The sequence below is a fragment of the Helicoverpa armigera genome, chromosome 2 (genome assembly GCF_030705265.1).
Source record: "Helicoverpa armigera isolate CAAS_96S chromosome 2, ASM3070526v1, whole genome shotgun sequence".
NCBI classification, from domain to species: Eukaryota; Metazoa; Arthropoda; class Insecta; order Lepidoptera; family Noctuidae; genus Helicoverpa; species Helicoverpa armigera.
The window spans coordinates 10,383,925-10,410,509 of NC_087121.1; the positions used below are offsets into that span (position 1 = coordinate 10,383,925).

General features: G+C 37.6%; 3 protein-coding genes and 1 non-coding gene across 8 annotated transcripts in view; 2 read left to right on the forward strand and 2 right to left on the reverse strand.

Annotated features, from left to right (window-relative positions):
* Nucleotides 1–15,160, reverse strand: part of LOC110377868 (forkhead box protein K1) — a 50,491-nt gene extending 35,331 nt beyond the window's left edge. Inside the window, exon 1 of the mRNA XM_049843739.2 lies at nt 14,338–15,160. Within this exon, the coding sequence (XP_049699696.1) occupies nt 14,338–14,702 (365 nt within the window). The 5' untranslated portion in view covers nt 14,703–15,160. The remainder of the gene's footprint in view (nt 1–14,337) is intronic.
* A 797-nt stretch (nt 15,161–15,957) lies between these two features.
* Nucleotides 15,958–20,844, forward strand: LOC110377878 (GSK3-beta interaction protein). Of its 2 annotated transcripts, none has more exons than XM_021336924.3 (2): nt 15,958–16,144; nt 18,469–20,844. In XM_021336924.3, exon 2 carries the CDS (start codon nt 18,478–18,480, stop codon nt 18,835–18,837), a length of 360 nt encoding a protein of 119 aa, XP_021192599.2. In that variant the 5' UTR covers nt 15,958–16,144; nt 18,469–18,477; the 3' UTR covers nt 18,838–20,844. The 2 variants fall into 2 exon arrangements, with proteins under 2 accessions (XP_021192599.2, XP_049699707.1); XM_049843750.2 differs by lacking the exon at nt 15,958–16,144 and adding an exon at nt 16,209–16,354.
* The window catches only part of LOC110378209 (dynein axonemal heavy chain 3), a 59,825-nt gene continuing 50,248 nt past the window's right edge, over nt 17,009–26,585 (reverse strand). For 2 of the 4 annotated variants that reach the window (XM_064039763.1, XM_064039758.1), the window contains exons 57-61: nt 25,606–25,797; nt 25,162–25,370; nt 18,081–18,291; nt 17,927–17,977; nt 17,011–17,718 (exon numbers count right to left, since the gene is read on the reverse strand). In XM_064039763.1, coding sequence (XP_063895833.1) covers nt 17,422–17,718; nt 17,927–17,977; nt 18,081–18,291; nt 25,162–25,370; nt 25,606–25,797 — 960 coding nt within the window. In that variant the 3' untranslated portion in view covers nt 17,011–17,421. Of the gene's footprint in view, nt 17,719–17,926; nt 17,978–18,080; nt 18,292–25,161; nt 25,371–25,605; nt 25,798–26,585 lie in introns of all 4 variants that reach the window. The other 2 variants (XM_064039767.1, XM_064039762.1) reach the window with 2 other exon arrangements.
* Nucleotides 20,676–20,839, forward strand: LOC126055328 (U1 spliceosomal RNA). The gene has a single exon (XR_007511381.1). It is a non-coding gene; the product is annotated as a U1 spliceosomal RNA (small nuclear RNA).

The following is a 26,585-nucleotide window of genomic DNA, read 5'->3' on the forward strand; positions in this document are numbered from 1 at the left end:
ACGCGCGATGCACCGGACCAGTAGAATGTCGTTGTCTATTTGTTCGTGTACAAATACGAACGGCCGTAAGTATTTGAATCCGTGTGCATAGTATAACGGTTTAATATCATCGTTCTTTGTTTTAGAGACTTTATGAGAAGCTTACTCTTTTAAAGGTAAACTTGCAAAGCTTTAAATAAAACGTGCATTCCTTTGTACTTCTTATGTATGACTTCTTGGAAGTAAAATTTTCTGAACAAACCATTTTATAGTCAAGTTCTATAGTGAAGTTGGTCCGGCAATGGTTAAGACCTCTCAGGTTTCTAACAATGATAGGTACCACTAATCTTAATATGATACAAACCACGGTCTAAATGTTATATTTCTGCAGTTTTCCTTATTTAAACTTAGCGACCATCGTTCTACGCAATCAGTACGATGCACCAGACCGGTAGAATGTTGCTATACGCACAGAGCATGCGTCGCGCATGCGCACTGGCGCTGCGTGGGCGCACGGATCTAAGCATCCAGGAATACACACAATATTTATTTTAAATAAAAACTAGTTCGTGTTTTGAGATTTTTAAATACTGAAGATTTATGTGCCAAAACAATACTGATATAACGTTCACACTTATAAAACACCCACGTATGGGGGTTACTGGTATATAAATAGTTATTAAGTTCTTTTAACGAGGTTAGACAATCTTCCTGAAGAATATACAGAGACACTAGACACACAACATTTTACATAAACACCGTCCAACGTAAATAAATGCTAGCACGTTCAAAGGGGACCTAGACTAAAGACTGGCGCTATCTAAATTACCCCTTGACTATAACCCAGTTTAAGTCGTAACTGCTATCTGTATTACCCTCTAAAATGTTAAGTATAAACTAGAACAAATGTCGAGTTAAATGAAGTGGTTGACAACTAACAACCCTTAGGGGAGGGGTGTTTACAAAACATCGAACGAAAACTTCCAAACAAGAAATAATAAAAATAATTGAATTTGCTAGAGTGAGAAGACCACAAGAAGTATTGTGTGCGTCACACCGGTGGAATTTCGCGTTAAAAAGGAGTCCAAGCCTTCGCAACAAACATATTGATAAGACAACAGATCTGTCAGCCCTACGTTATCATTATCACGGTAGCAACAATTGTAACTATCATTTGTTCACAGCTCTAAAAGCATGAAACGTTAGGGAGAGACAAAAGATGTATAAACATCTTTTATTTATCATTCTATTATAAAATACAAGGCCGAAAATATACAGCGATGTAACAAGTTTCTTTGTGTACTTTGTAAATTGTAGGGTGGGCAGAACTCCAAAGAAAAGTAAACATCGAAAATCACGTGGATAAATTAGTCATCCAGGCTTTCTCCAAAGTCCATACATGAAGATGATACCTGTCCAATATGGAAGCTTTCGAGTTTTGAGGAGACTGGTCAAAGCAATTGATGTTTATACCACAGAGTGACCGGTATATGGAAGGGCATCTGATGGAACCTCTCTGATGAATCGACCTACTCGTTAGAAACAAGAGAGAGATGATTTAATAATGAAGAAGCTAAACCGCGTGTGAACTGAACATTGATAATAAACACAGCTCAGCCAATAACACGGCTTATTGTTTATTTATTTACACACATCGATCGCGTGATCTCGCTGCCGAAACGTGTTTAATGTTGGTAATCACGGCGCTTCTCATAATCATCCAACTATTTTAGGGCCGGCGTCCAAAAATAATTGATTACTATTTAAGTCTAATGTGTAATGGCAGTCAGACTGAAATAGAGAATCTGTATGTGTCTAGTTAGTGAACGAAGGTTTAGCATTGAGCCTCGGCAACAGGTGATAATGTTCTAGAATCATCAGTGAAAAATTCTGCATGCAGTGAATCTGAATCTGTAGATTATAAACTACAAACTTAAATTGCAATTTAATTCTGCTCTGAATATTCGCATATTCTCCAGAGCTATTTCTAATATTAGCAAGATAACGTGTCCGAGCGATAAGAGAGTATGTATTACAACCGCCGCACATACGGTCAGACAAGCGTAAACCATTATCTATGACGTCCACTAGGTCGCCAAACCTGTATTTAATGATAAATAGTACACCTCACTCTGCTGTACTAATTACAACCTTATCTGTAATCGAATAAAGATTAATATCGTACAACCAGCGTGTATAAGTCAACCTTCAAAAGTTATGCGACTCGAAGCGATTAGCAATCAAAACAAATAGAATTTTAAAAGGTATGGAAATAAATACAATGGCATAATAGGTGTTAGTAGCTGCTTCGTTTATAAAAAGCTGTTATTTTCCCTTACATCATTTAACTAAATCGACAGGTAATTTTACTGAAGTCAATTTAGACCTAGTACCTAGTTTCAGTAATAATATGTCATATTTAATCGAGCCTCTTGTAAGCAGGATATGCCCATATACCACGTCCCTAGCCCGACCCTACGCTCATCCAATTTGGTCATTGAAACCTTTTAAGTTCCTGGCATTAGAAGCCGTTTCATACTGCACAATCAAATTCTTTGAACGAATAAAATTAGGACAATCTCAACCTTACCTGGTTTTACGAAAAACATACAATTTTCCATTGACCTTCTCAGAATCTAGTCATTAAGCCTTCAGCCTGAGCTGTACACAAGTATCGAGTGTTTATGTTTGCTAGTTGGTAATCGCCTAAGATCCTGTTTGTTGTTTACATATCATTACGTCTATTTCCCCTCCCGCATGACATTATCTATTGCACACAAACTATTTCCCCCTCCCACTTCGTGTCAATGAGGTTGCCTAGTCGTCCGGCGCGTAAAGATCCCACTTGTTTACCAATACAAGCTGTATGTCATTGCGCAACGGAACGTTGGCACTGCACCGACGCGCATGCGTGGCTAATGGAACATACGGGAACTCAATGCGTTCGAGCACGCTTTGCTAGAATTTTGCGAGTTAGCGAAAAATGCGTCAAAATAATCCTTGAACTTTGAACTCTTAAATCGTTTTGTGTGGGCAGACTTACGACTCTGCTGACCTTCGGATAGTAAATAAATACATTATTATTTAATCACTAAAACGTAGTAAATGAAGCCTAGCACTTAGAGTGAGCATTAACCTATTAAAAATCACTGCGGTAATAGGTACAGCTGAAAAGTCATCGACATAAAATACGACACAAAAAATTCTAAAGAGGCTTTTTTGTTATACACACAAAGTTGCCAGTGGAAAAACTAGCAACTGATAAATATTCAAGCAAGTCAAAGCAAACACGTGTGATAATTTGAATAATAAATTAATTCTATATATACCTATTATATTCAATACTATTTCTGTATTCAAATTGGCTATTCATAACAAAAACGTGATTTGGTATTGCCTGTTTGTGTACATTGTGTTCTATGTCGTTCTTAGTCTGAGCAGCTGTGGAATACCTTTTCAATGTGGAATATTTTTTCCCCCTTACCAAACAGCTTTTTCCATAAAAGCCACTATTACGAATACTGTTATTAATCATAATCTCTTCAGTTTCAAGAAGAAACGGAAGAGCTTCAACCCCTTTCTAAATACTATTCGGACTTCAAGGCAAAATTAACACTCACAAGTAACAAATATAAGTATTGTTCTGCTCATAACGAATTTTAATAACCTTCAATGTATTTGTTTTATTATCCACTCCTATCAAAAGTGTACTTAAACTAACTATAGCTTGACGTCAGTCACCCATCACCTCGAATTATCAATGAAATAATTAAGAGTCTATCAGTAACAATATGGCAACAATGAACCGGTATAAATTGATAATAAAAACATTGTATGTAAGAATATGTACATATAAAAGTACGGAAGAGTCTTACATGCGCGCAATTTAGTGACGTAAATATATGCAATTGAAGAATATTAATTGCAATCATTTGCTTTTATTGTTTACCATGAAAATCTTCTGTCGACGAGAAAAAGGATCGATATCTGGTCGTAGATCATTAGATCGTAATCAAAATCTACCGAATCGATTAGACATAATGTAATCTCCCAGAAATTAGCAAATATAACGAGACGTAGCAAAATCTCCTCTCCGATAACGGATTTTCCTTCTATACCAATCAGACACTGTAAAAACTGCAAGGCGTCAAAACAAACAACTGCCGCGTTCACGCTCGCCACATTACCCCGTGCAGGTTGCGTAAGCGCAGACGCACAAACACAGTTCGTCACGCCGCGATGTAAACACGTGTACAAGGATACGTTTGTTTAGCAGCACTGCTACTCGTTCAGAGGTAACATGCACTTTGAATCATGTCAATGTCAGGAGGACACGAGTTTTTTCACACTGATAAAAAGAGGCGCAATGAGAGTGCATGATAAGGTCAAACGGAATACTCCGTTAGCAAGACCTTTTGAGGACATATAGTAACGAAATGTTGAGGAATCAATTGTACATGTATATTTAGACCAATAAAGCAACTTCTAGTAAAACAATGGCCATAAAAGCACTCCTCAGGGATAGCCAAGACCCAATTTCCCGAGGCTAGCAGCTACGTCAATAAATTCCAGACAATCGCAAACAATACAGCGGGCAAATCAGGCCCAGTTTAATTGAAGTGTGACGTATATATTACAGGATAGAGGCTAATAGAACTATTGAAGTAAACAATACGTTATGTTGGGGCCGCATATTTGCATTTAATCATTATGATAAATGTTCTTGTGATAGTAATCTATTTGTATTAATTAGTCGCATACTTGGAGGAGTATGACCTATTTACTGTTATTGATGCTCGTGATTTATATGATACTAATGTTGGCATAATGGTGAATCCCTATACTAAAATATTATTTTAGGTGCTATGGAGTTTTCATCTGGAATTCTGAGGTCACCCGTGAAATGAGCACTCAATCTCCAAAACTTCTGTTATGAAAAACTTATGCAGTGAAGTTTTCTGTGAAAATTTCCGATGACAAATTCGCTGAGAAAGAGAACACTTCTACATAGTAATGTTTACATAACGTCTGTGTAGCATTGAAACCTATTGCTATAGTATATCTAGATCCCGAGCGACCTACTTCGTAATACTATCAATACAAGCCGAGCACATTCAGACGCGTAGAATGACATTAGCTAGAGGTGTGTACGTAGAACAAAGATCTTTACATATGAGTAGATTTCCATTCCCCGAGACTCAATGGAAAATATAATGTTATAGGTCAAAGGAACACGGACGGAAATTGAATGGCTGAACTGATTCAAGTCTATAAGAGAAGGGAAACAAAACAAAAGGATTCTGGAAGGATTGTGTGTCAGGCTGGAAAGTAGCCAAGCTCTCGAAGTTGTTTGGGGAAGACTTTAGCCAACCTTAGACATAATACGAATAACCTCCTTTACCTACCTTTCCCTACAGAAAATTTTATTTTAGGAATATCCGAGAAACCATGAATCAAGCGTTTATTTACAGTTCCAACCACAAAAACATTTCCTTTAAGAGAATTGCATAGCAACATAGGTCCAGTTTACGGTAAACACATAAATATCCGAAACAGGAAAAACACCGACAAAAACAACTGAATGATTCACGTAAAATGAATGTGAAGTACCTGCGTTGTCTCGTACTGCTGACGTGCTTTCACTTTTTATCCACCTGCCTGTTACACTTTCAACATTCAAATCAAGTTTATTGAAAGTTCACGGAACTAAATTGATGGGAAAATTGAGAGAACGGCATGCTTCAGCAGAGACGGCATGAAAAGATTACGAGAATTTCGAAACATTCCGAAATTACGTCATGTCGAAGCTCCGATTCTATTAATTGGAGCTCGAGCACGATTGGCGAATTGGGAGTGCAGGTAAATTCGAAACAAGGAAAATAGAACTGTTGTTTACTTTGGATTCACAAGGTCATCCAATATAGACAAACAGACAGCAATGCATACGTGCGATCTCCATATGAGAGGACTTTCCAAATTCTCAGTCAGAAATTCCGTCACTCCCACTAAGTTCAAGGTAATTGCGTAAGTCGTACTTTCCCATGGCATGACATCACTGGCTCCATCTAATAGACTGCGGTCTGATAGCCATGTGCATGACGCCCAAGGCCGGGCACCACATGTGACACACATACTGAATGCAACTGTACATGGTATTGCCTAGTAAACAACATTTTGTGGCTCTATGCTGCGGTGTGATTGACGGCTTTTTATGATTGCAGTTGAAAGATCGCTTTGTGGGTTAGATTTTCCAAGCGGATCTGCGGGTACTTATGATGAGTATGTGGGACGAGGAAGCGATTCGTCTGAATTCCCAGACCCAGATTTACCACAGATCCTAAGACAACAAAGATGAAGAACTATACAAATCCCATAAAAGACCGGCATTGGGTAAAAACTATTTCGGGACTGGACAGTCGAAAAATTACAAGGATTTTAAGAAACCTGATGAGGCTCGAGTTCCCAGGGTTAATTTTATAGAACATACCACTCTCACAAGCGGTTAGACTTGACCCAGGACATTTATAGACTAGGATAACAGGTTACTATGACTCGAACAGATTACGAATGGAACGATAAAATGGTTGATTTTGCATAAGAGCTACTTAATTGCAATGTAATGTGTTGTTTACAATATCGAACTGACGAACAATTTGCAAGGTAGGAGTTTTTAATAATGTCAATGCACTTAATTGAGTTGCACTGAGCATTATATTACGCAACACCTATTATATGGTCAACAAATAAAAATATTTATACCTAGTCGAAAACCTATTCCTCTATTCTTAATCATTGCTAATAAAATCTACTAAAACTCTAGTGGAATTAATAAGACGGAGCTCCAGTGACTTATGAAGTTTAAAAACAAGGATACGAAGTCCAAGGACTTCAGGACGCACAAAATATACAGGAAAACCTTTACGAACATAAACCAAAAAGCTAGGTGACACATCAGTATAGAACTGCGACTGCAGTAAAACCCGTCACCCATACTAGGACATTCAACTATCTCCGAAAAATGAATCACGGGTGAACGATGACGTCATCACATACGATCAACGGTATCGGCATCAATATTACGTACTTCTTAACCGCTTAGTCAGCATTACGAGAAATATTGTCATGTGGACATTGATTTAGAATGAGGAAAATTTTGGTCAGGTCATTAAATGTTGCCAAAACAAATCACGATGAGAATTTATGAATTTATCGTGGCAGTTCGACACTAATATCTTAGGATATTTAAACCTTACAGGTAGCAGTGCCAATGGCAAATATAAGCTAGAAAATCATCATCATCGTCATCCTCCTGCCCTTATCCCAATTTTATTTGGGATAATTTTATAAGCTAGAAAATCACCAGCCATATTTCCTTAACACTAAAATATTCAAGTTCCTCCTGCTAGACTCAACTTCTCACTGCAAAGTGTCGCCGTATGTAACCCATTTATCTCAAACTATGTTAATAACTCATCTCGCGTCGACCTTAACGAAAATGCAAGCTAATGACGTGATTCAAAGATTAGTCAGACAGGTTGGTAGGTACTTACTGCAGCTAACTTTCCAGGGTGTGTCTTTAAGCACTATTACTCATCAAAACCACGTTTTTATCTGAAAACTGGTGTCTATAAATTTCATTAAAATTCTACTGTGATTTTTAGGCAACTTCAATAGTGCCAAAATGAATTTAAAATATTTTTCACATGGTGCATTATGAAACGTCAAATAAAGCTAAGCACATTGATATATTTATGCCAACTAATAGACCACAGAATAACCTACTAAATATGAAGGCAATTGGATAATTCACATCATTACCGAGCTATGCAGGCGATGGCATAACATGTTTCCAGTTAATGCATTTGTGTAATATACCCTTACATAGTAAATACATTGTAATAAGAGTAATCAATTTCTTGCTTGCCCCGTTAACTGCTTTACATGACATACATAAGTTGCTGATTTTTTATGGAAATGATGTGGCTATCACGGCAGTTGTAAATGTTGAAAAGCAATAGTAATTTCAGCTTTTAATCAGAGAAGTAATTTTAAGTGACTGATAATTCTGTATCAATTCATCAAGGGCATTTAACTTAGGCACTTATATAAGTTAAAAGAATTAAATAATATTGAATTAAGTATGTGCTGTTTGAATGAATATATTTGTTTACTGACAGAGATATAGATTGATAACGGGAAATAAGTAAACTTACCTATTTGAATGACTTTCAATGACAGAACATTCTATTAAAAGTAATTTGTTTTCCTTATAGAGTTAATTAATAACTTATTAGCTGTTAATAAGATTAAAATGTAAATCATTACAAATTTATAAGTTAAATGAGAAGAAAGTGAGTTACATTAGTTAGGTAACATGCAATTAGGGTTCAATTGACTTCATTACTCTCAGTTAAGTTTTCAGCGAGGTAGATTAACTGTGACTAAGAATATACTTCCATTCACACTATTCAATTTACTAAATATTGTAATATATTTTCTATACATTGCAATTCAAGCTATTTTGAAAAATAAATATTCTAACACCTAGCAGGAAGGTTATATTATAAACCTGATTATTTGGGTTATGTTAAATAACAATGCAAAACTTGAGCAATTAATGACATATTTGCATACTTCCTCATATTTTTCCTTCCTCTCAAGTCGGAGTTTTTAGACATAAGTAGATATCCTGAATATCAAGCTGCCTGAATACACAAGTTGGTAATGGAGGAGCTGACTTTAAAAAAATATTAACTGTAATTTTTAAGACGTGTAAGTAAAATAAATTAAAATTTCATTTCAAATCATTTTACTATTTGAAACAAACTAATATTCAAAGTTTTATGTTATCTAACAGAACATTGTATTTAAATTAAGAGAGCATTAATTAAACAAATAAGCATAAGAAGCAATACTTCATCATTAATAAGACATGTGGTGCCCCCAGGCCCGCCGTAAGCGGGCGTGCAGCGCGTGCACCGCACGCGGGCGGCACATCCTAGGGGGCGGCAAATCGAGCGACCTATCACGTAATATTTTAAAAATACAATATCTTTTTACCAATAATTTGATTTCAATATTTCCGAACACAGCAATAGCGCTAAGAATATAACTTACACTGCCGGTTTCAGTTACATCTGTTGATCATTTTCAAAATTAAAAAAGATTTAAGATCAACCATTAGCGTAGCGTGGGGGGAGAGAGCAGGAGGGGCAAATGCCCTGGGCGGCACTATTTAGGGGGCGGCAAAATTAACCCATACGGCAAAATTAATAATTACGTAATAAAAATATTTTTACTAAAAATAGATGAGTAGATTAGCAATAAAATTTCGGAAAAAGCCGCCCTCGCTTTGGTCGTCACCTATCAATTTTGACGGGTTCATCCTTTGCATCCCCAAAAAAATTCGCGCTCGCTGCGCTCGCGCCTCCATGTCAGATATCGCGATCAGTAGCGATTTTAGGGTAGGGCGCGGATATAAGGGGCGCCGCAGGCACCCCCAACTCCCAACCAATCCTTGATCAGAATGTTACTCCTATTTTTGTTTTAAATTTCATCAAAGATTGCAACTTACAAGAACTGTACCCAAATGAATGGATAGCATGAGGGCCATCTTAACCTATGGTGCAGCGTGCGCGAATAACCCGGGCGCCGCGCCGCGGGCTCAGGGGCGCCGAAGCGAATTTGTGTTTAATTCCGCGCTAAAGGACCATGAGACAAATTGGGCTCATTGTCCAACAGAGTTATAGCATATGCCGTAGTGAAGGTTTTTGTTTGTACTAAAATTGTTACTATGGGCACTACCTTCAATTCCACGGCAAAAAAAAGATATGCACCTAAATAGGTTTTGTAGAAAAGACGATTGTTAGGAGTCGTAGTGCGCTTAATTCGCAGGATTTATATTATTAACCGACTTCTTTAAAAGGAGGAGGTTCTCAATTCGTCGGGATCTTTTTTTTTATATGTTCACCGATTACTCGAAGACTCCAAGACCGATTTGGCTATTAAGAGGAAGGATATAGTCAAGACATGTTCGTGCACATTCATATTACGTATACATTCTGGTTAACAGAAACGAAATGTGTCGAGATGCCATCGCTCAGTATTACTGCTCGTGTCTAATAGGTAGACGCACAGTAGGAAGTTGTGCTCATATCATTTCAATAATATGGTATCTAGGGTTAGGCAGGCACACACAATTTAATCCACCATCAGGATATTTAGATGACATTATTATTGATATTGATTGAAATGTTAACAAAAACATTTTTAACTAATAGCAGCTGTTTTTTTTTTTCATGTATATGTTATGGACCAAGTGATAAATTGGGCACTATACATAATGCCCGGTCATTATGATAAATGCCCAATATGAGAGTGCAATTTGATAATAATTATTCAAATAATCAAATTGACCGGGCACTATACATATTGCCCGTGACCTTTTGGGCAAAGTGATACAAACATATTTAATTTATTTTATTTTTATTGTTATTGCCATTCAATTTAAAATAAACTAAATATTAAACCACTTAAATAATCAGCCTCATGATTTGGATTAATTATGAAGGACTTCTGCCTTAAAAATCCTACTAGGTTTTGCATTTAAATGTCATATTAAAAATATAACATAAAATATAATTAAATGTAAAACAAAAATTTTACAACATATATTTGTTTTATAGAAATTACTTTTTTAAGTTCATTTATTTATTTATCATCATATTGTCATGTGGAACGGCGACATTGATTATCATCGCGCGGCGCGCTAATCGATCTATCACCACTATATCAGGCTTATTGGCTACAATAGTCCTGTCAGTGATGATAGATCGATCCCAGTACAACGTGATATGGTCCTTTTTGAGAACTGGGTCGGGCGCATACCTGTAATACGGTACCTCAAGATCTACGAGTTTGTATTGAAGAGCAAGCTGCTGGTGGATGATCTTGGCCACTTGGTTATGCCTGGGCAAATATTCACCGAAATGACTTATTATTATAAAACAAAATAAACTTAAGTTCAAGCAATCAGACTCATTATTTGGCATAATTAACTTCTCTTAATAAAAGTCAAATGATAAAATAATTAATAGAACATACAATTTAAAACAATAAATCATAATGCATATGTAGCGAGTAACAAGATTCATTTATTAGAAATATAGTTATAGAATAACTGCCACTGTGATGGCATTTTGAGGTACATAACTTTTTGGCGGTCTCTGATTGGTCGAAGCGTATCACGCCATGCGTACTTCCCTCCCCGGTCTCGCACCGCGTAAAATATAGCTTTATTATCAAATTGCCCAATTGTCATGTAGCAATATCATAATGCCCGTGCAATGTGATAAATAATGAAGTTAAGATAGTTATTAATCACTTGGCCCGATAAAGCTAGACATTATTCATAATGCTCGGGCATTATTTATAATGCCCGAATTAATCACATGGCCCATAACATATACATTAAACCTGGCATTAAAACTAGTTAAAGGCGTTCAATAACAAAACCTACAATGCCATAACAGCACAACTTTTTGCAGAACATTAGTTTATTTATGGTCGGAGAAAAATATTTATAGCAAAATAACCCCATGGATTCTTCGCAAAAATGAGTTTAAATCTTTATATTTAGTGCTTTACAAGTATATTCAAAGTGGTCTCATCTCTGTTGGTGGGTGAGCCCAGGCTTCATACATTTTTGCCCATGGTCCTTTGAGAAATTCTCGAAGAAACACTACTTTTATGTCCCAAAACTCAAAAATTTACTTAGGTACAATTAAACGTTTCAATTTTTTATCGCATATAGCTACTTTTAATGTCCCAATACTCAAAAAAATTCGTGCTCCCTTCGCTCGCGGCTTCTTCACTTCACAGTCGCTTTTTATTATATATATGTTTAGGACTTTTAGTGATCCAAAACTCAAAAATTTTCGGGCTTGCTTCACTTTACAGTTGTTTTTATTTTTCAAGAAATTTTTAGTCTACCCTAGCAAAAAGGGAGCGTCGTTTTTAAGTTCTTTTATTAATAAGAAAGTAACTTCTAGTTTCCATATGAACTTTCTTATTTACGGTACTACTTTAAGTCCCAAAATTTTAATACATAGGCGCCATCATCAACAAAGAATTTTTGTTTTGAGTTCTAAAATATAACAAAAAATTTCGCGCTCGCTTCGCTCGCGCAATCAGAAGACAAGCACTGGAACATCTCATGTTCCAGTGTTTTTGCATTATTCAACCAGCAATAACTTATGTACGATTGGGCTACATTTTACGTAATTTTTGCTTCGACTTGTTAACTAGAAAAAAAATATTCGCGCTCGCTTCGCTCGCGCAATCGGTAACTACATACGTCTCTGTTTTTCGTATGGGTTTGAATTGCAGTTGGAGGGCGCCGTAGAAATCTCGCTTAGGGCGCTGGTAGAGTAAAAACCGGCACTGATCGCGATTTATCTTTGTTTAATTGTTGAGGCATTCAATTCTGAAAAATCATTTTTCGCTCACGTCCGTTATAGCTTTTTGTTCACTTTGGCTTTGATATGATATGTTTACTTCATGAAAACTCTAAGGAAAAAATCGCGCTCGCTTCGCTCGCGGCTTCATGTACATTTGCACTTCATTTCTGTGCATATCTTACTTTTCGACTTTGCTTTGTTCATTTACAGTGGTTTTTATTTGTTTTGTGTCCTTAGACTAAAAAAATTTCGCGCTCGCTTCGCTCGCGCTTCCTTACATATGAAATATGTCTCATGCGTTGACCGGGTCCGGACCCCCTGGACCCCCTCCCCCCTTATATAGGTATTTTTTGACAAAACCCAGTATAATATGTAGTCGTAGGGCGGCATAATCGGTTTTGCACGCGGGCGAACAAACAGCTAGCGGCGGGCCTGGGTGCCCCCTATCTTTGTCAGAAGGTTAAAGAGCATTGTTATTCAAAATTAATTATTGCAAAAAGCAAAGGAATGTCCTTACAATGTTACAACGTTTACTTATTTGTTACTAATTAAGTTATTTGCAGTTTACTCAATATAGCAGTCTTCTATAAATAAAAGCAAATGATAGTACCATATGCATTTCTATATGCACCCGTTGGAATATTTAATTTTAAGATATTTGTACTGTAGTGTATTAGCAATTTATTTATTTTCTAGTTTGAAATGCCTGAAGCATAGATAAGATACTTTGTGCATAAAAAGCATAAATTATAAGATTAATAGATAAAATAACAGCTTTTTAGATAAACTGAAATTAAATACAATCAATATTTATATTATATTTCTATAAATAAAAATGAACACAAACATGTCCTTGGCTGTTTATAAAAACTAGACAAACACACATTAATTATGTCTGTGTGTGTGATACAGCCACATGTCTGATGCAGTTTATACTGATAACACTATCTTATGCTCGAGCTTAGTAACGCTAAATGAGAAATTAGTATGCTATCTTTCCATAGTCTTGCGGCCACTTAATAAAGTGACAAAAATCATGAAACAGAGACAATTGAATCTCTGTGTGAGTGGATATGTGTGTGTGAATTAATCCAGTTTCATTTGGTTTTATACAGCCACTTGTTATTTTGGAATATGTTTGGCTTCTTGTGAAAAATGAATTACAGGATGTTTTTCACAATTTTTCTTCAAAAGTCAACGGTTACGCATTTGCTAATTTACTGATATTATTCATTGACAGCAAAATTTTTGTACAATGACTGGCAAAATATCTGAGCACAACAATCACATTTCTAGGTATTGCATCATACAATCAGCGTACAACCATGTTGGATGTATCTTATCTGTATATATGCTCAAAATAACTAGTAACAAGTGATAATCATTATCAAACTATTCATTAAGCTTGGACATTGATCGTAAAATTGCAAAATTCTGTTTTTGTTTACCAATTCTAGATAAGAGAGTGAGTGTTTGCAGAATTATTGTTGATGGCATTTTCCTACAATCAGTTTACTCTGGGCTGTGACTAAGTATGATTCTGTGAATTTACAGTGGAAAGAAATGTTATGATCAAACATATCGAGGAAACAACAACAAACTACCATGCACTACAAAATATATTAATAGAAAATTGCATTATTATGATGTATTGTTAGCGATAGTACACATATCCTAGAGGCCAGGTGTGTGTGAGTGCTTCAACATAAGCAAGTGCTACTAAGTCTAGGAACATGATTTACACAAGCCACATGTGTGTCAACAAAGATTATGAACACCATTTTTTTAAACAAAAATACAACAGGTGGGTAGAACATAAACAATATGATTTGTTTACAAACAAAAGCTAGTGAGTGCACGTAAGTAGATGCGTAGGGCTGCGGGCGCGCGGCGCACTCACCTCTTGGGCAGCAGCATGGCGGCGGAGCCCTTCCGCTGGAACACGCCGTCCACCAGCACGCCATTCTTGCTGTTGCACGTCAGGTAGAACTCGGGGTGGTCGTAGAACAGTTCGAGGTGTCTGCGCGAGATGAAGCTCGAGTGCCCCATATTAACGTCCACTTGGCCTCTACTAGAGTTCCGACCGATCACGACACGCTTTTGCCGGATGAGGTACTCGAAGTCGCGGCCATCGAGCCTCGCGATCGCGATGGGGGCCGGCTCCTGGGCCCACTGCACCTTGGAGGGCGACGGGGGCGCAGACTTGAGCGAGAGCAGCGCCCACGCGTCGCTCTCCGAGCTTCGCGTAAACTGAGCCTGGGCCATGGCAGGCACGCGCGGACCGATATCACCAACGCTGTCCACACGCGGGGCGCGAACGCCTTGCACGAGGGCACATCACAATACCGCCGCGAGAACCGCCCGCGTCGCGACCCGGATATCCGGAACCTGCCGAACCCGTGCCTTTACAATTTGAGGTTACTGACGGGACGCACATGCGCAAAGTTTCTACTTGTGCGGTAAACAAGAATTATATAAACCACCACACCACCACGTGATAATAATGTATACATATACCTAGTCCGGAAGAGCGGATCGATACTATAAAGTACGGATATGTCTTATATGAACGAAATATTAACCTTTTGGTTGTTGCACAACTGAATTTTCGCAATTGGACCGAAATTAGACACTAAAGTAAACACGAGGCGAGAACAAAAATAACCAAAAACGTCAGTTCGGCATACGCAGTTTACAAGTTCGCCGCGCCATCTATGCAACATCGAAACAAATTGTAAATTTCTAGTTCCGTTTCACGCATTATTGACACGAAAAGAACTAGATTTATTTTTATTTTATGCCACTCGATAGTAATATAAACTTATTTTTCAAAATTTTATAACGTCTTTGTTAATAATTTAGTATTTTTGGACATCAACTCATAGTAAATATGTTTTTATGTAAACATGAATTCTAAAGGATGCGGTGGCAGAGAATCTCAAAGTGAAATGGATTTATATCAATAGTGATACGCTTCCAAATGCAATTGTTTAAAATATCGATTAATTAACGGCCAATGGTTCTGATATTTACACAATTTATTACAACTTTATAGCACAAACTAATATCAACGGAGGAATATAGCATCAATTTAAAGACCAAAGTGTTCAAATCATTCATTTCATTTTATCTAAAACTCTTTAAATGTCAATATCTATTGAAAGTGGAAAAAAATCTTGAATTTAATGTGATCTAATGTGTCTGAAATAATAATTTTTCAAATACTAAATAAAAATTGCGAGCCCATGGCTTATTTTTGACGAGGTTTTATATATGAATAGATCCTCAAAAACGCATCGTTTTGTTCAAGAGGTGCGGTACCGAGTCACTGGATAGCTTTAGCTGGACAAAAAAGAGAAACCACATCTTGGCAGACAAAATAACAGATTTAGATTTAAACTTGAGACCTTATAGTTAAGCGTTTCATCACTTGGTATTTATTTTAATGATTCCAAATAAGTGCTTGAATCGATTCAATTGTCTATGGAAATATTTGAACAGCACTACAGGAAAATACGCTGACGTCATCGACTCTTGGTAGTCTATAGATTTTGTTGACATTAATATTTGAGTTTGTATTGTATCGCAAATTGTGTAGTGTGTTATTTTTAAACTCGGCTATGAAACAATAACATTCAATTACAAGTACTGATTAAGACTATCCTGTATCGATTAAGTCATTTATCACATCAGTTGGAGGAATTAAGGTAAGGGTTCATTCAACATTACCGCGAAAGTTTAAATTTTATCTTTTTCCTACCACTTCGCCAATCAAATCGTCTCGTAAAAGTTAACTAGCTCAAATATAATAAATTACAATTGCTTATGAATCATCGCTTTTATTTTCACTCTATTGGATTACTTTACGTAAAATCTTATTTATGACTCCTCTTGTGAAATCGTTTTGAACAGAACAGGTAAAAATATTATTATTTAATCAATTCCACGTCGTAACCAAAGTTTTGGCAACGGATAGCTTCTTATAACGGCTTTATAAGTTCGTACAATAAATTAAATAGTTCTCTTCCTAGCTATATGTCGATAAACCTTGGATTGTAGCCAAAGTAATCATTTATTTTCCAATTGTCACTGTTCTATATATGTATCTTGTTTCTAGTTATTATTTGAATAAACAACTGTTACTACTCTATGAACTGTCTGTAGCATGATTAAGTGAAAAGTTTGTGTGTCTATTTGCAGAGCTGGCTAGATATGCCTAGCTAAATAAACCATGTTACCAATATTTCTACCCAGTACACAGCTCAAATCTGTGCTCAAATTTGTACCCACATTGTTAGAATATATTGTTTCCCGCAAACTTCTTTTATGTGCTGAAGTGTATTCAAATGAATAACAATGGAAATTTTGCTGTATCTGTGATTGCATCACACTAGGGGGGTAAATGGTATGTTTTTTTGCTATATGAATGACAAAGTTGCAATCTGATTAGAGTGGGTACCAAAACATATTATCTACCTTCTTAATACATGAAATTCAGAGTTCATAGGGACTTCTTCTTCTTAGCGTTCATAGGGACTTCCAATATGAGGAAAATAAAATCTTATCTTTATAAGAAAAGTATTTATTTGGCAAATATAGAATTAAGACTAGACACATATCACAGTAACAATTCTAAAAAAATACATTAAATATAATAATTAAAATAAAGATTACCTCATACAGAAGTTAATACGATACTGAATGGAATATTGATGGTTTCTGAAGTAGTGTTTCCCACACAAGTAACTCAGTGAAAACAAAAGTGTATGCCTCAGTGAAAACTAGGTACATCTGTACACATCTTCTAATATACAATGCCCTTATATTTGAGGCAATCTAGCTATCAGTAAAAGTTTAAACTTTAACCCAACTATCCTGATTCCTGGGTTCACCCAATTTGCATATTATAATTATTCAGGTTTAGAGTTTAGAATAGCTGAAGCTGTTCACTGTGTAACTAATTCACAGCTGAAAGGTTTCCTATCTAATCATCCAGCTGTGTCAAGCTAGCGACACCCCTATTGATCCAGTGCTGTTCCTTTATATCAGTCCTCAGGGTGATGTACATGACAAAGTTGCTGGAATGTCCCGTGGTAGCCAGCACTCCCTTCCTCTCACTAGTCTTGTAGATTGGACAGAAGTAGCTTGGAGGAGGCTTGAACTCCGCTATCAGAGCCGGTTTGAACCAGATTATTGGGATGGTGTCAAATAGGATTTTGGGATAGGATTCGTCCATTTGCATTGTCTCCCGGTTCCATCTTGCGCCTTCGAGGAAGAGGCCCTGTGTATAAGAGATAATATTAGTAAGGTGGTTTTCCATTGCCCTTCCAGCTGAGCTCTAAGAAAGGTGCTGTCAAAGAAAACCTGTGCTTGCCAAAATACAACAATTCGTGATCATGCATGCGTTTCATGCTGTTTCAATTACAAGTGCTAACAGATCTTCATTTCAACATAATATGGAACACACCCATGCATTATCAAAGTCTTACCCATACAAATACACTATGTATATGTTCCTCCTTATCCATTTGGAATGATTGCTGCATGCGATTTAAACAGAACATCATGTATAAAAATTTTAAGTCCTCATTTTCGATAAATCAGTTAAAATTCGATTTGGTAGAATAGGTAGGTGACACCAACCTTGCAGTAAACCCCATACGAAGGTTCTTCTTCACTGTCGGCTTCCATCTTGGTGATGGTGAATTCGAAGTGCACCTGGTCGATGGGGATGGTGTTGTGACGCGAGTAGTTCTGCAGCACGCCAGTCAGGAATGACTGCGTGAAGTAGAAGCCCGATATCCAGAATACTATCGGCGGACCCTCGTCGATCCAGTCTTGTAGGAAGTTTAGCCTAGGGACAAGAGTGTCGCGTTTTTAGTTGCAAAGATGTACGCTGTATAAAGCCCGGACACCTAACATCCATGAATAGCTTCCGATGATCAGGAAACTTCTAATATCAGTTTGAGTAAATTGTGTCCCTACATTCATGTGCGTTCAATTACTCAATTTCAATGTTTCTTCTTTCCAGGCCATCACCATGACAGAGAAGGTGCTGGACGAGAAAACCTGGCCGCAGGAGGCGGAGGCGGCCATCAGCGACATCCGCAAGCACGTGAAGAGCGCGTGCATCTCGCCGCAGCTGCTGAGCAACAACCAGCGCATCTACATCAACCTCACCACGCTCGAGAACACCGACTACTGCATCGAGATGTCCGCCAACGGGTTCCGGGTAGTGGGCAGGAAGTACGACGACACCACGCTGTCCGGCATAGAGAACATGAACTACGAGACACCCTACGCACTACTCAACAACATCAGCCAGAAGTACAGGGAGTCGTTCGGCGGAGAGCTCATGAACAAACTCCTGGATCTAGCCGCCAGGAACTCCGAAGGCTGAATCATCACTCACACGCTGCAGTCCTGTGCTGAGTAGGCCACAACACAAGCCCTTGACAAAGATGCTTGCTTGAGCGAAAGTGCAATTTTTGGTTATGTTTACGTTTGAAATAAAACTAACTTAATTTACTATAGATCTGTAATAATTTATAAGGATGTTTTGGAGTGTCACGTTTTTAATATGCATAGTTAGTTTTATTTCAACGAATAATATTCACATAAATATCAGAAGTATTATAAATAAGACATCTGTATCAGATCAGGGTTATCGCGTCGATTTCTTAAAGATATATTGACAACTTTGTCGGTTTTTGATTGTTGAATTTTATGGTGGAAATGTGTCAAATGTTCACCCGTCAGTATTCACATGTGCTATAATTAAATGTTTATGTATGTACTAAGTTTATATAACTGTGTAGATTAGTAAAACTAACGTGTTTCTAGTGGCGGCTGCGGTCTTAAGCTATTAGCATAGAGATCTTTCTTGTTACAAATTGGATTATTGAATATTTATGAACTGTGCATGACTACATATTCAATTTTGTCATGTAAAATATAATGAATAGAAAATTCCTCTTAATTATTTTGTTGAATTGGGAATGTCTGAGCGTCGCATACTTGCGCTAGAACCGTGTTAGTCCCAGCATTGTCGCTTGCGAGCTGTGCCAACCGAATGTAATGGTGTCAAGCGCACCGCCACGCGGGCCGTGGGGACAAACGACGTGACGAAATGCGCTTGCTTACAAATTACTCGCTTCCTGCGTTGTTGCTGCACCATTCATTCAGTTGAGCTCCTAATCATTGTTCTTATAGAATGTAAGAAAGATTCCATTCACACATATCTGTGTACGACATTTATGGGTACCATGAACGAAGAAATATCATGTATTAATTATACTAAGCCCTAAACAATGTCGAAATGTACTTTTTAGTTATAAATAAGGCCAGTAGTTATGCTATGGCTGGGCATAACGGTCAGGTACAATGTGTGACTAACGTGAGAGCGTGCTGCCGAGGCCGATGGTATTAATGTTCCCATTGTGTAGTGTTCCCCACTGAGTGTCACGGTGTGTCGCTACTGTGCAGCTTTACACGGCATTTTATTAGTACAATCGTCGACAGACTGAGTACAAACTTGTACCTCTGTAGTTTGGGCACATGTCGTAAATAGCTCACTCCATCTCACGATGTTATAGAAATTAGTAGTGTATGTAGGGCTAAATTGCTATATTTATGGCTGTATGGTAGATTGATTACAAATTATATCAATCTGTATGTGTAGGAAGTATTAATGTTTACAAGTGTTACTTGAATGTTAGCCTAGCCCTTCATTTCCATTTAAATGTATTTTTTATGTTCATACACGGCCTAATATTGTTAAGTACCTTTAATAAATTCAGTTTACTAGAGCTACCGCCACATGTTCCCAAACTAGCATCTATTTAGACATAATATACACAATATAGAGTAGTAAACTTGTTTGTGATAGTAAAATAAATTGATATAATTATGAATTATGAGCGTTTTTATCCCCCACACAAATCCATGAATGAAATTCATCAACATTTTAGGTTAACCACTGAGAAAAACGTGAATGTTTTAATTGCGAACTAACATCTCGTCAACAACACAATGAAATAAAACTCATAATAATAACCTTTTGTAACGTGAGAACTAAATTCAATAGGCGAGAAGCTTTCAAGCGTTCCGTTCTCCCCATTTATTTTTAGGTCCGCATTTAACAACTAGATGGCGCTGTACAATTCCGTCCGATTTCTGTATCGCGGTGTTAAGATTCTCCGCGAGTGAACGACGTCCCGGCGGTACTGTAGTGAACTCATACTTACCTGGCATAGGGGATACCGTGATCACGAAGGCGGTTCCCCCAGGGCGAGGTCTATCCATTGCACTGCGGATAGGTTGACCCCTGCGATTATCCCTAATGTGGATAACTCGGATGCGTAATTTTTGGTAGTGAGGGACTGCGTACGCGCTGTCCCTCTCAGAACTCCTAGAAAATCTTCCAAGAAATAGTTATCCACTGTTTACAAACATAGATTTTATCCGGGGCATGACAGATTTATACAAATTTTTATACGATTGACGATAAGGATTAGGAGTGGGTAATATAGCTTTTTCACAATATCAAATCGAAACTATATATTGATATTTGATATCGGATTTCGAAACTATATATTTTCTGAAACTATATATTAACAGATACGCGTAATCCGTCTCATGATGTTGTATCATTCCATAAAGCGTATTGTGAGTGAGAACCACCTAGGCATGCGATATTGTAAATATCGTAATACGATGTATCTCTAAGGAGCTAAATTACAAACAACGGTTTTGTCTAGATACTTAGCTGAAGTTTAAACATCACTAATTTCACGTGATGAAAAAGCCTATTACGTAGTTAGAGAAAACATACAATCGTCATCATCAATGAACTGTCCTTCATACTTTTACCAGGCTTAGGACTGGCTGCATTATTGTCTGTTATGAAAAGTTTTATAATAAATTATACCTAAATGTAGGTGCCGAACGATAAAATAATGCAGGCGTATTTAACAGTTCATTTGATGATATATACAAACTTTTTATATTTACACTATTTACATTGTCTTTTACATTTTCAACTATTTACGTTGTTTGTTCAGCATTTATTTAAATCTGTTTTCATCTAGATTTACGTTCAAAGATACGAGCTGGTTTACTTTTGATGTTGTCAGCCGAGTGCGACGATCATTTATAATTAGTCCCGTTTTGCTAAAGATCCTCTCGCATGGAACTGACGTCGCCATGATGTTTCCATATCTTTTTAATAGTTTCGCCAAGTATGGATATGTAAACTTATGTTTGCGCCACCATTCGAGAGGGCAGTTCCACGTAGTTCCTGTGAAAACTGGCAACAGGTCGTCATTCAAATAGCCATCTATTTCTTTAATGGCTTTTGACACCGGTGTCCCGACATTTTGCTTTTTTCCCACTATTTCGTTTAAAATTGTCCATGGTGAAAACTTATCAGCATTGTGGTCCTCAGATGCCGAGACGGGTGCCTCTTCTCGCGCTCTCTCCTGCGCTATAATACCACTTACTAAGTCCTGGACTCGTTTCTTAGTATTTATAATTTCATTTTCGTCAGAAAAGACAGCCAGTTTGTATCGAGGATCTAAAAATGTACATACCGAAAATGTTCCACTTCTTTCAAGATTGGAGAATCTGGTTATTAGTCCTGTCCTTAAAGTGTAAATTAGCTCTTTAGATACATCACAGAATTCTTCGTCCAGGAGTTTATCACATGATGATATTAGACACCGTGTCATGACTATGACTGAACTACCAGTCATATACTTTTCGCCGCTCATCGATTCTGTCGCGTCCTCGAACGGTTTCAATATTTTTGTGACTTCGGCAAGTAGCAACCACTCTTCGTTGGTAATAATGGGAAGGTCTTTTCTGATGACTGCAACTGTAGACCTAATGCAATGTTCCAGTTCCACGAAGCGCCGTATCATGTGAAAGCTGGAGTTCCAGCGCGTCGGAACTTCTTGAATCAAACGTTTTGGTACGCAGTTTGGCTGATCATTAGTTTGTGCTTTTAATAATTTCTCTAAGGCGGTACTGTTTTTTAAAAAGCGCACAATTTTTTACTTTATCTAATACGGACTGTAGAGTCTGCTCTCTTGTAATGGCATTCTGTAAAATCAAATTAAGCGTGTGTCCATAGCATCCATAATGCTTCCAACCGATGTTAGTAACCGCTCTTTGAATATTGGCCGCATTATCAGTTACTATAAAATTAATTTTGTTTAATGTTAATTCATATTTACTCATTACATCATTTAACACACTCTGAATGTTTTCACTCGTATGAGAATCTTCGAAATTAGAACAGTCCAGCAAGATGGTCTTTAGCTCGAACTCCTCCGTGATAAAATGACCGGTAACAGCCAAATACGATTCATTGGCTCTTGACGTCCATAAGTCAGCTGTAAGACACAAATGTTCAATGCTACCCAATGTCGTTTTAAAGTTTCTTCGTTTTATTGTACAAGGCAGGAATCATGACGTTAGAAATAGTTTTTCTAGTCGGGAGTTGATAGCCAGGGATCCAGCGCATAACTTTTTTAAAAGCTCGTTCCTCTACTAATGTAAAGGGGTGATAACTATCTATGAATAAGTCTAGTACATCATTGTCGATCTTTCTTTTCAAGTCACCTGATATTTTTTTAGTGGCGCCATATCTTTCTATACCTTGTTGTCTTACGTGACGTGGGGGTGAAACTGTTGGATTCGCTGCTGTTGAAGTTGAGGCGATTGGGTTTGCTAACGTAGTTATTGTAGCCGATGTTGACGGTGTTGCAGATGAATCTGCGGCAATAATCTGACTTGCTGAGGCAGTTTGGAAAGTCGTAATATCTTGCTGCCCGGTAGCAACTCTCGTATATGCATCTAAATGCTTTTTTAAATGTGCCTTTAGATTGCCTGTCGTACCTTTATAACTATAACTGTCACCACAAACACGACATTTGGCTTTTTGTCCACTAAATTTGTTTTGTCAAAATAGTCCCATAAAATACTCGAATTTATACGAGACATTTTAAAAATAGTTTTAACACGAGTCACAAAATGTTTCAATATAAGTACCTAACCTACTCTAATTTTTACACTTAAATTTTATTTACACCTTAATACCTACACACATTAATACTCAAGTTAAGAAATTAAACTATTTTAAATACTAAACTAACACAAATTAACAGAAAATCAAATCGTAAGTAAGTAATAATGAGGAACAACAATAATGCGCTCACTCAATAATTGCTAGCACGAAACTAAAAAATAGAATTTTAAAATTTCTTTGCTTTCTAGTTCAAGGCCAGAGGACAACAAGCGTCATGCGCGAAGTTAATAAATCCTTGCAAATTATGTAATGTAATATGCATCATTATTACTTTAAAAGAAAGTTGAAATTCCTTTAACAATCTTGCCAAAATACTAAAACAATTCTTCAAACAGACTTATTGCATTTGACATAAGGTTCAGAATAGTACCTACGGATTATTAAGCTACGTTCTACGTTGGTTTTATTAATCACGCGCTCCCTCTCTCGGCCGGCTGCTAAGTTATTTCGTCGGTGTAGAGACTAGAGATCGTGTCACATCGTGTATACTCGGTCTTTATTCGGTAAATCGGTTTAATACGATACGTACGACAAGCTCATACTCGCCCTCGGATACGTTTTGGAGCAATATAGTGTTTCGCCCGATATATATGTTATGGGCCATGTGATTAATTCGGGCATTATTTATAATGCCCGAGCATTATGAATAATGTCTAGCTTTATCGGGCCAAGTGATTAATAACTATCTTAACTTCATTATTTATCACATTGCACGGGCATTATTATATTGCTACATGATAGTTGGGCAATTTGATAATAAAGCTATATTTTATGTGTTGCGAGGGTGGCAGTTGTTCTAATAAATAAATCCTGTTACTTGCTACATATTTTATGATTATTGTTTTAAATTATATGTTCTATTTTAATGGGAAATTATAGTATTTTTCTTGTCTCGTTTTTTTTTATGGTAGAATTTCAAAACATTGTATTAAAAACTGAACTTAGTGACGAAAACGAATCGCTGCAAAACCGACTCCACGTAGTCTTGTCTGCCCTACCCCTAGAGTGTAATTCAAAACCGCGTAGGCACGGAGGGGCGAGGCGGCCTGCGAGCTGAGGCGCAGGTAGTTGAAGCGCTCGCCGCCGCGGCTGAGGCTGGCCGGCTGGGCCGGCCAGCAAGCCGAAGCTGCGGTGGTGAGCGTGAAAACCATCTGCGACGATAAGCTCGCATGGGACCGCCGGAGCCCCGCAGCGCCGGAGCCGTGACAGAAGCCATGCTTGCTGCATGTTGCATGCTTACTTCTATGCTCTGTCAATTGATATGGGGTGTGTTATATTTAGTTCATTTTAAGTTAAATGTCAATAACAGTAAAAAAATGAAATTAAATATGTTTGTATGACTTTGCCCAAAAGGTCACGAGCAATATGTATAGTGCCCGGTCAATTTGATTGTTTGAGTAATTATTATCAAATTGCACTCTCATATTGGGCATTATTCATAATGACCGGGCATTATGTATACTGCCCAATTTATCACTTGGTCCATAACATATAGATTCAGATTAAGCCGATATCGGATTTTAGATATTGCACCAATATATAGATTCAATATCTATATACGTTTTGTATCACCCACTCCTAATAAGGATTGCCAGGGCATAGTTTATAATACCCCACCAATATTTCCACACTCACCGCGACAGCAAATCAGCGACATAAGATCCCAGCGGCTTCATAGAGGGGTATGACTTGGACATCCACGCTTCCGGCACGATGCCCTTGATGAAGGCGTTGTTGCACTCCTCCAGTTCTGCGCTCATGATGGCCAGACCCTGGGCTGCGAGGTGCACCCCGTGTAGCGTGCGCTTTACTACTGACAGTAGGCGGTTGTAGCGGATCAGTTCCTGGGAAACATTGGAATTTGGTGAATTATTAATAGACATTAAGACATTATGGTGGTATTTTTCACAATTATATAAAATTAGCTAGAACTTCTTACTGTGACAAATGATTGATTTTTATAGTTCCTGTGTGAGTTTGTGTGTTTGTGTTGTCTTGTATGAGTGTACTTTTTATATAGTTCAGCTTAATTTAGTAAGCACTATATGCCAGACAGCAGTGAACTTTTCTATACTTCACCTGTTTAAGCACAGTATTCATGCTGTTATAGTACATCACAGGGTACTTCTCAGCCACTTCAGCGACGTCATACAACTGGGGCAGACGCTCCATCATGTCCTGCGTCATGTCCACGATGCCGCCGCCCTCGCCGCCCTCCGCGCCGCCCCCGGCCACGATGTGTGTTTGTGTTAGTAGGGTGCCGAACAGCAGCTAGAGGGGACGAAAAAGAAAGAATTATGACTAGATGTAAACTGCCCAACTGGAAATCATCCTCCGAGCCTTTTTCCCAAACTATGTTGGGGTCGGCTTCCAGTCTAACCGGATGTAGCTGAGTACCAGTGCTTTACAAGGAGCGACTGCCCTGCCTGACCTCCTCAACCCAGTTACCCGGGCAACCCAATACCCCTTGGTTAGACTGGTGTCAGACTTACTGGCTTCTGACTACCCGTAACGACTGTCAAGGATGTTCAATGACAGCCGGGACCTACAGTTTAACGTGCCATCCGAAACACAGTCATTGTGTCTAAGATATACTTAGAAAGTACATACAAACTTAGAAAAGTTGCATTGGTACTTGCCTGACCTGGAATCGAACCCGCGCCCTCATACTCGAGAGGTTGGTTCTTTGCCCACTAGGCCACCACGACTTTTTTACATTTTTTAAACTGCCCAACTGGAAATATAAAGACAAAAACAACAAACTGTATTTTTGTCTTAAGTTTCCTCATGATCTAAAAATCTTAATATGGTTTTATTGAACTTTTGTTTTATATGTCATTAGTACCTTTGAGAACTTGTATGAATCAGGCGATGCGCAATGCTATGTTACCGTGAGGTATTGTGAAACCCAATAGACATGCTGAAATATTATGCTGAAATGCTATTCTAAAATCGTAGGAGCAAGGCATAAGTTGATTTTCCTTAACAATTCTGAATAAGAACTGCAATATATAAAACCTCTTATTACCATATCATATTACTATGAAATAAGGTATTTA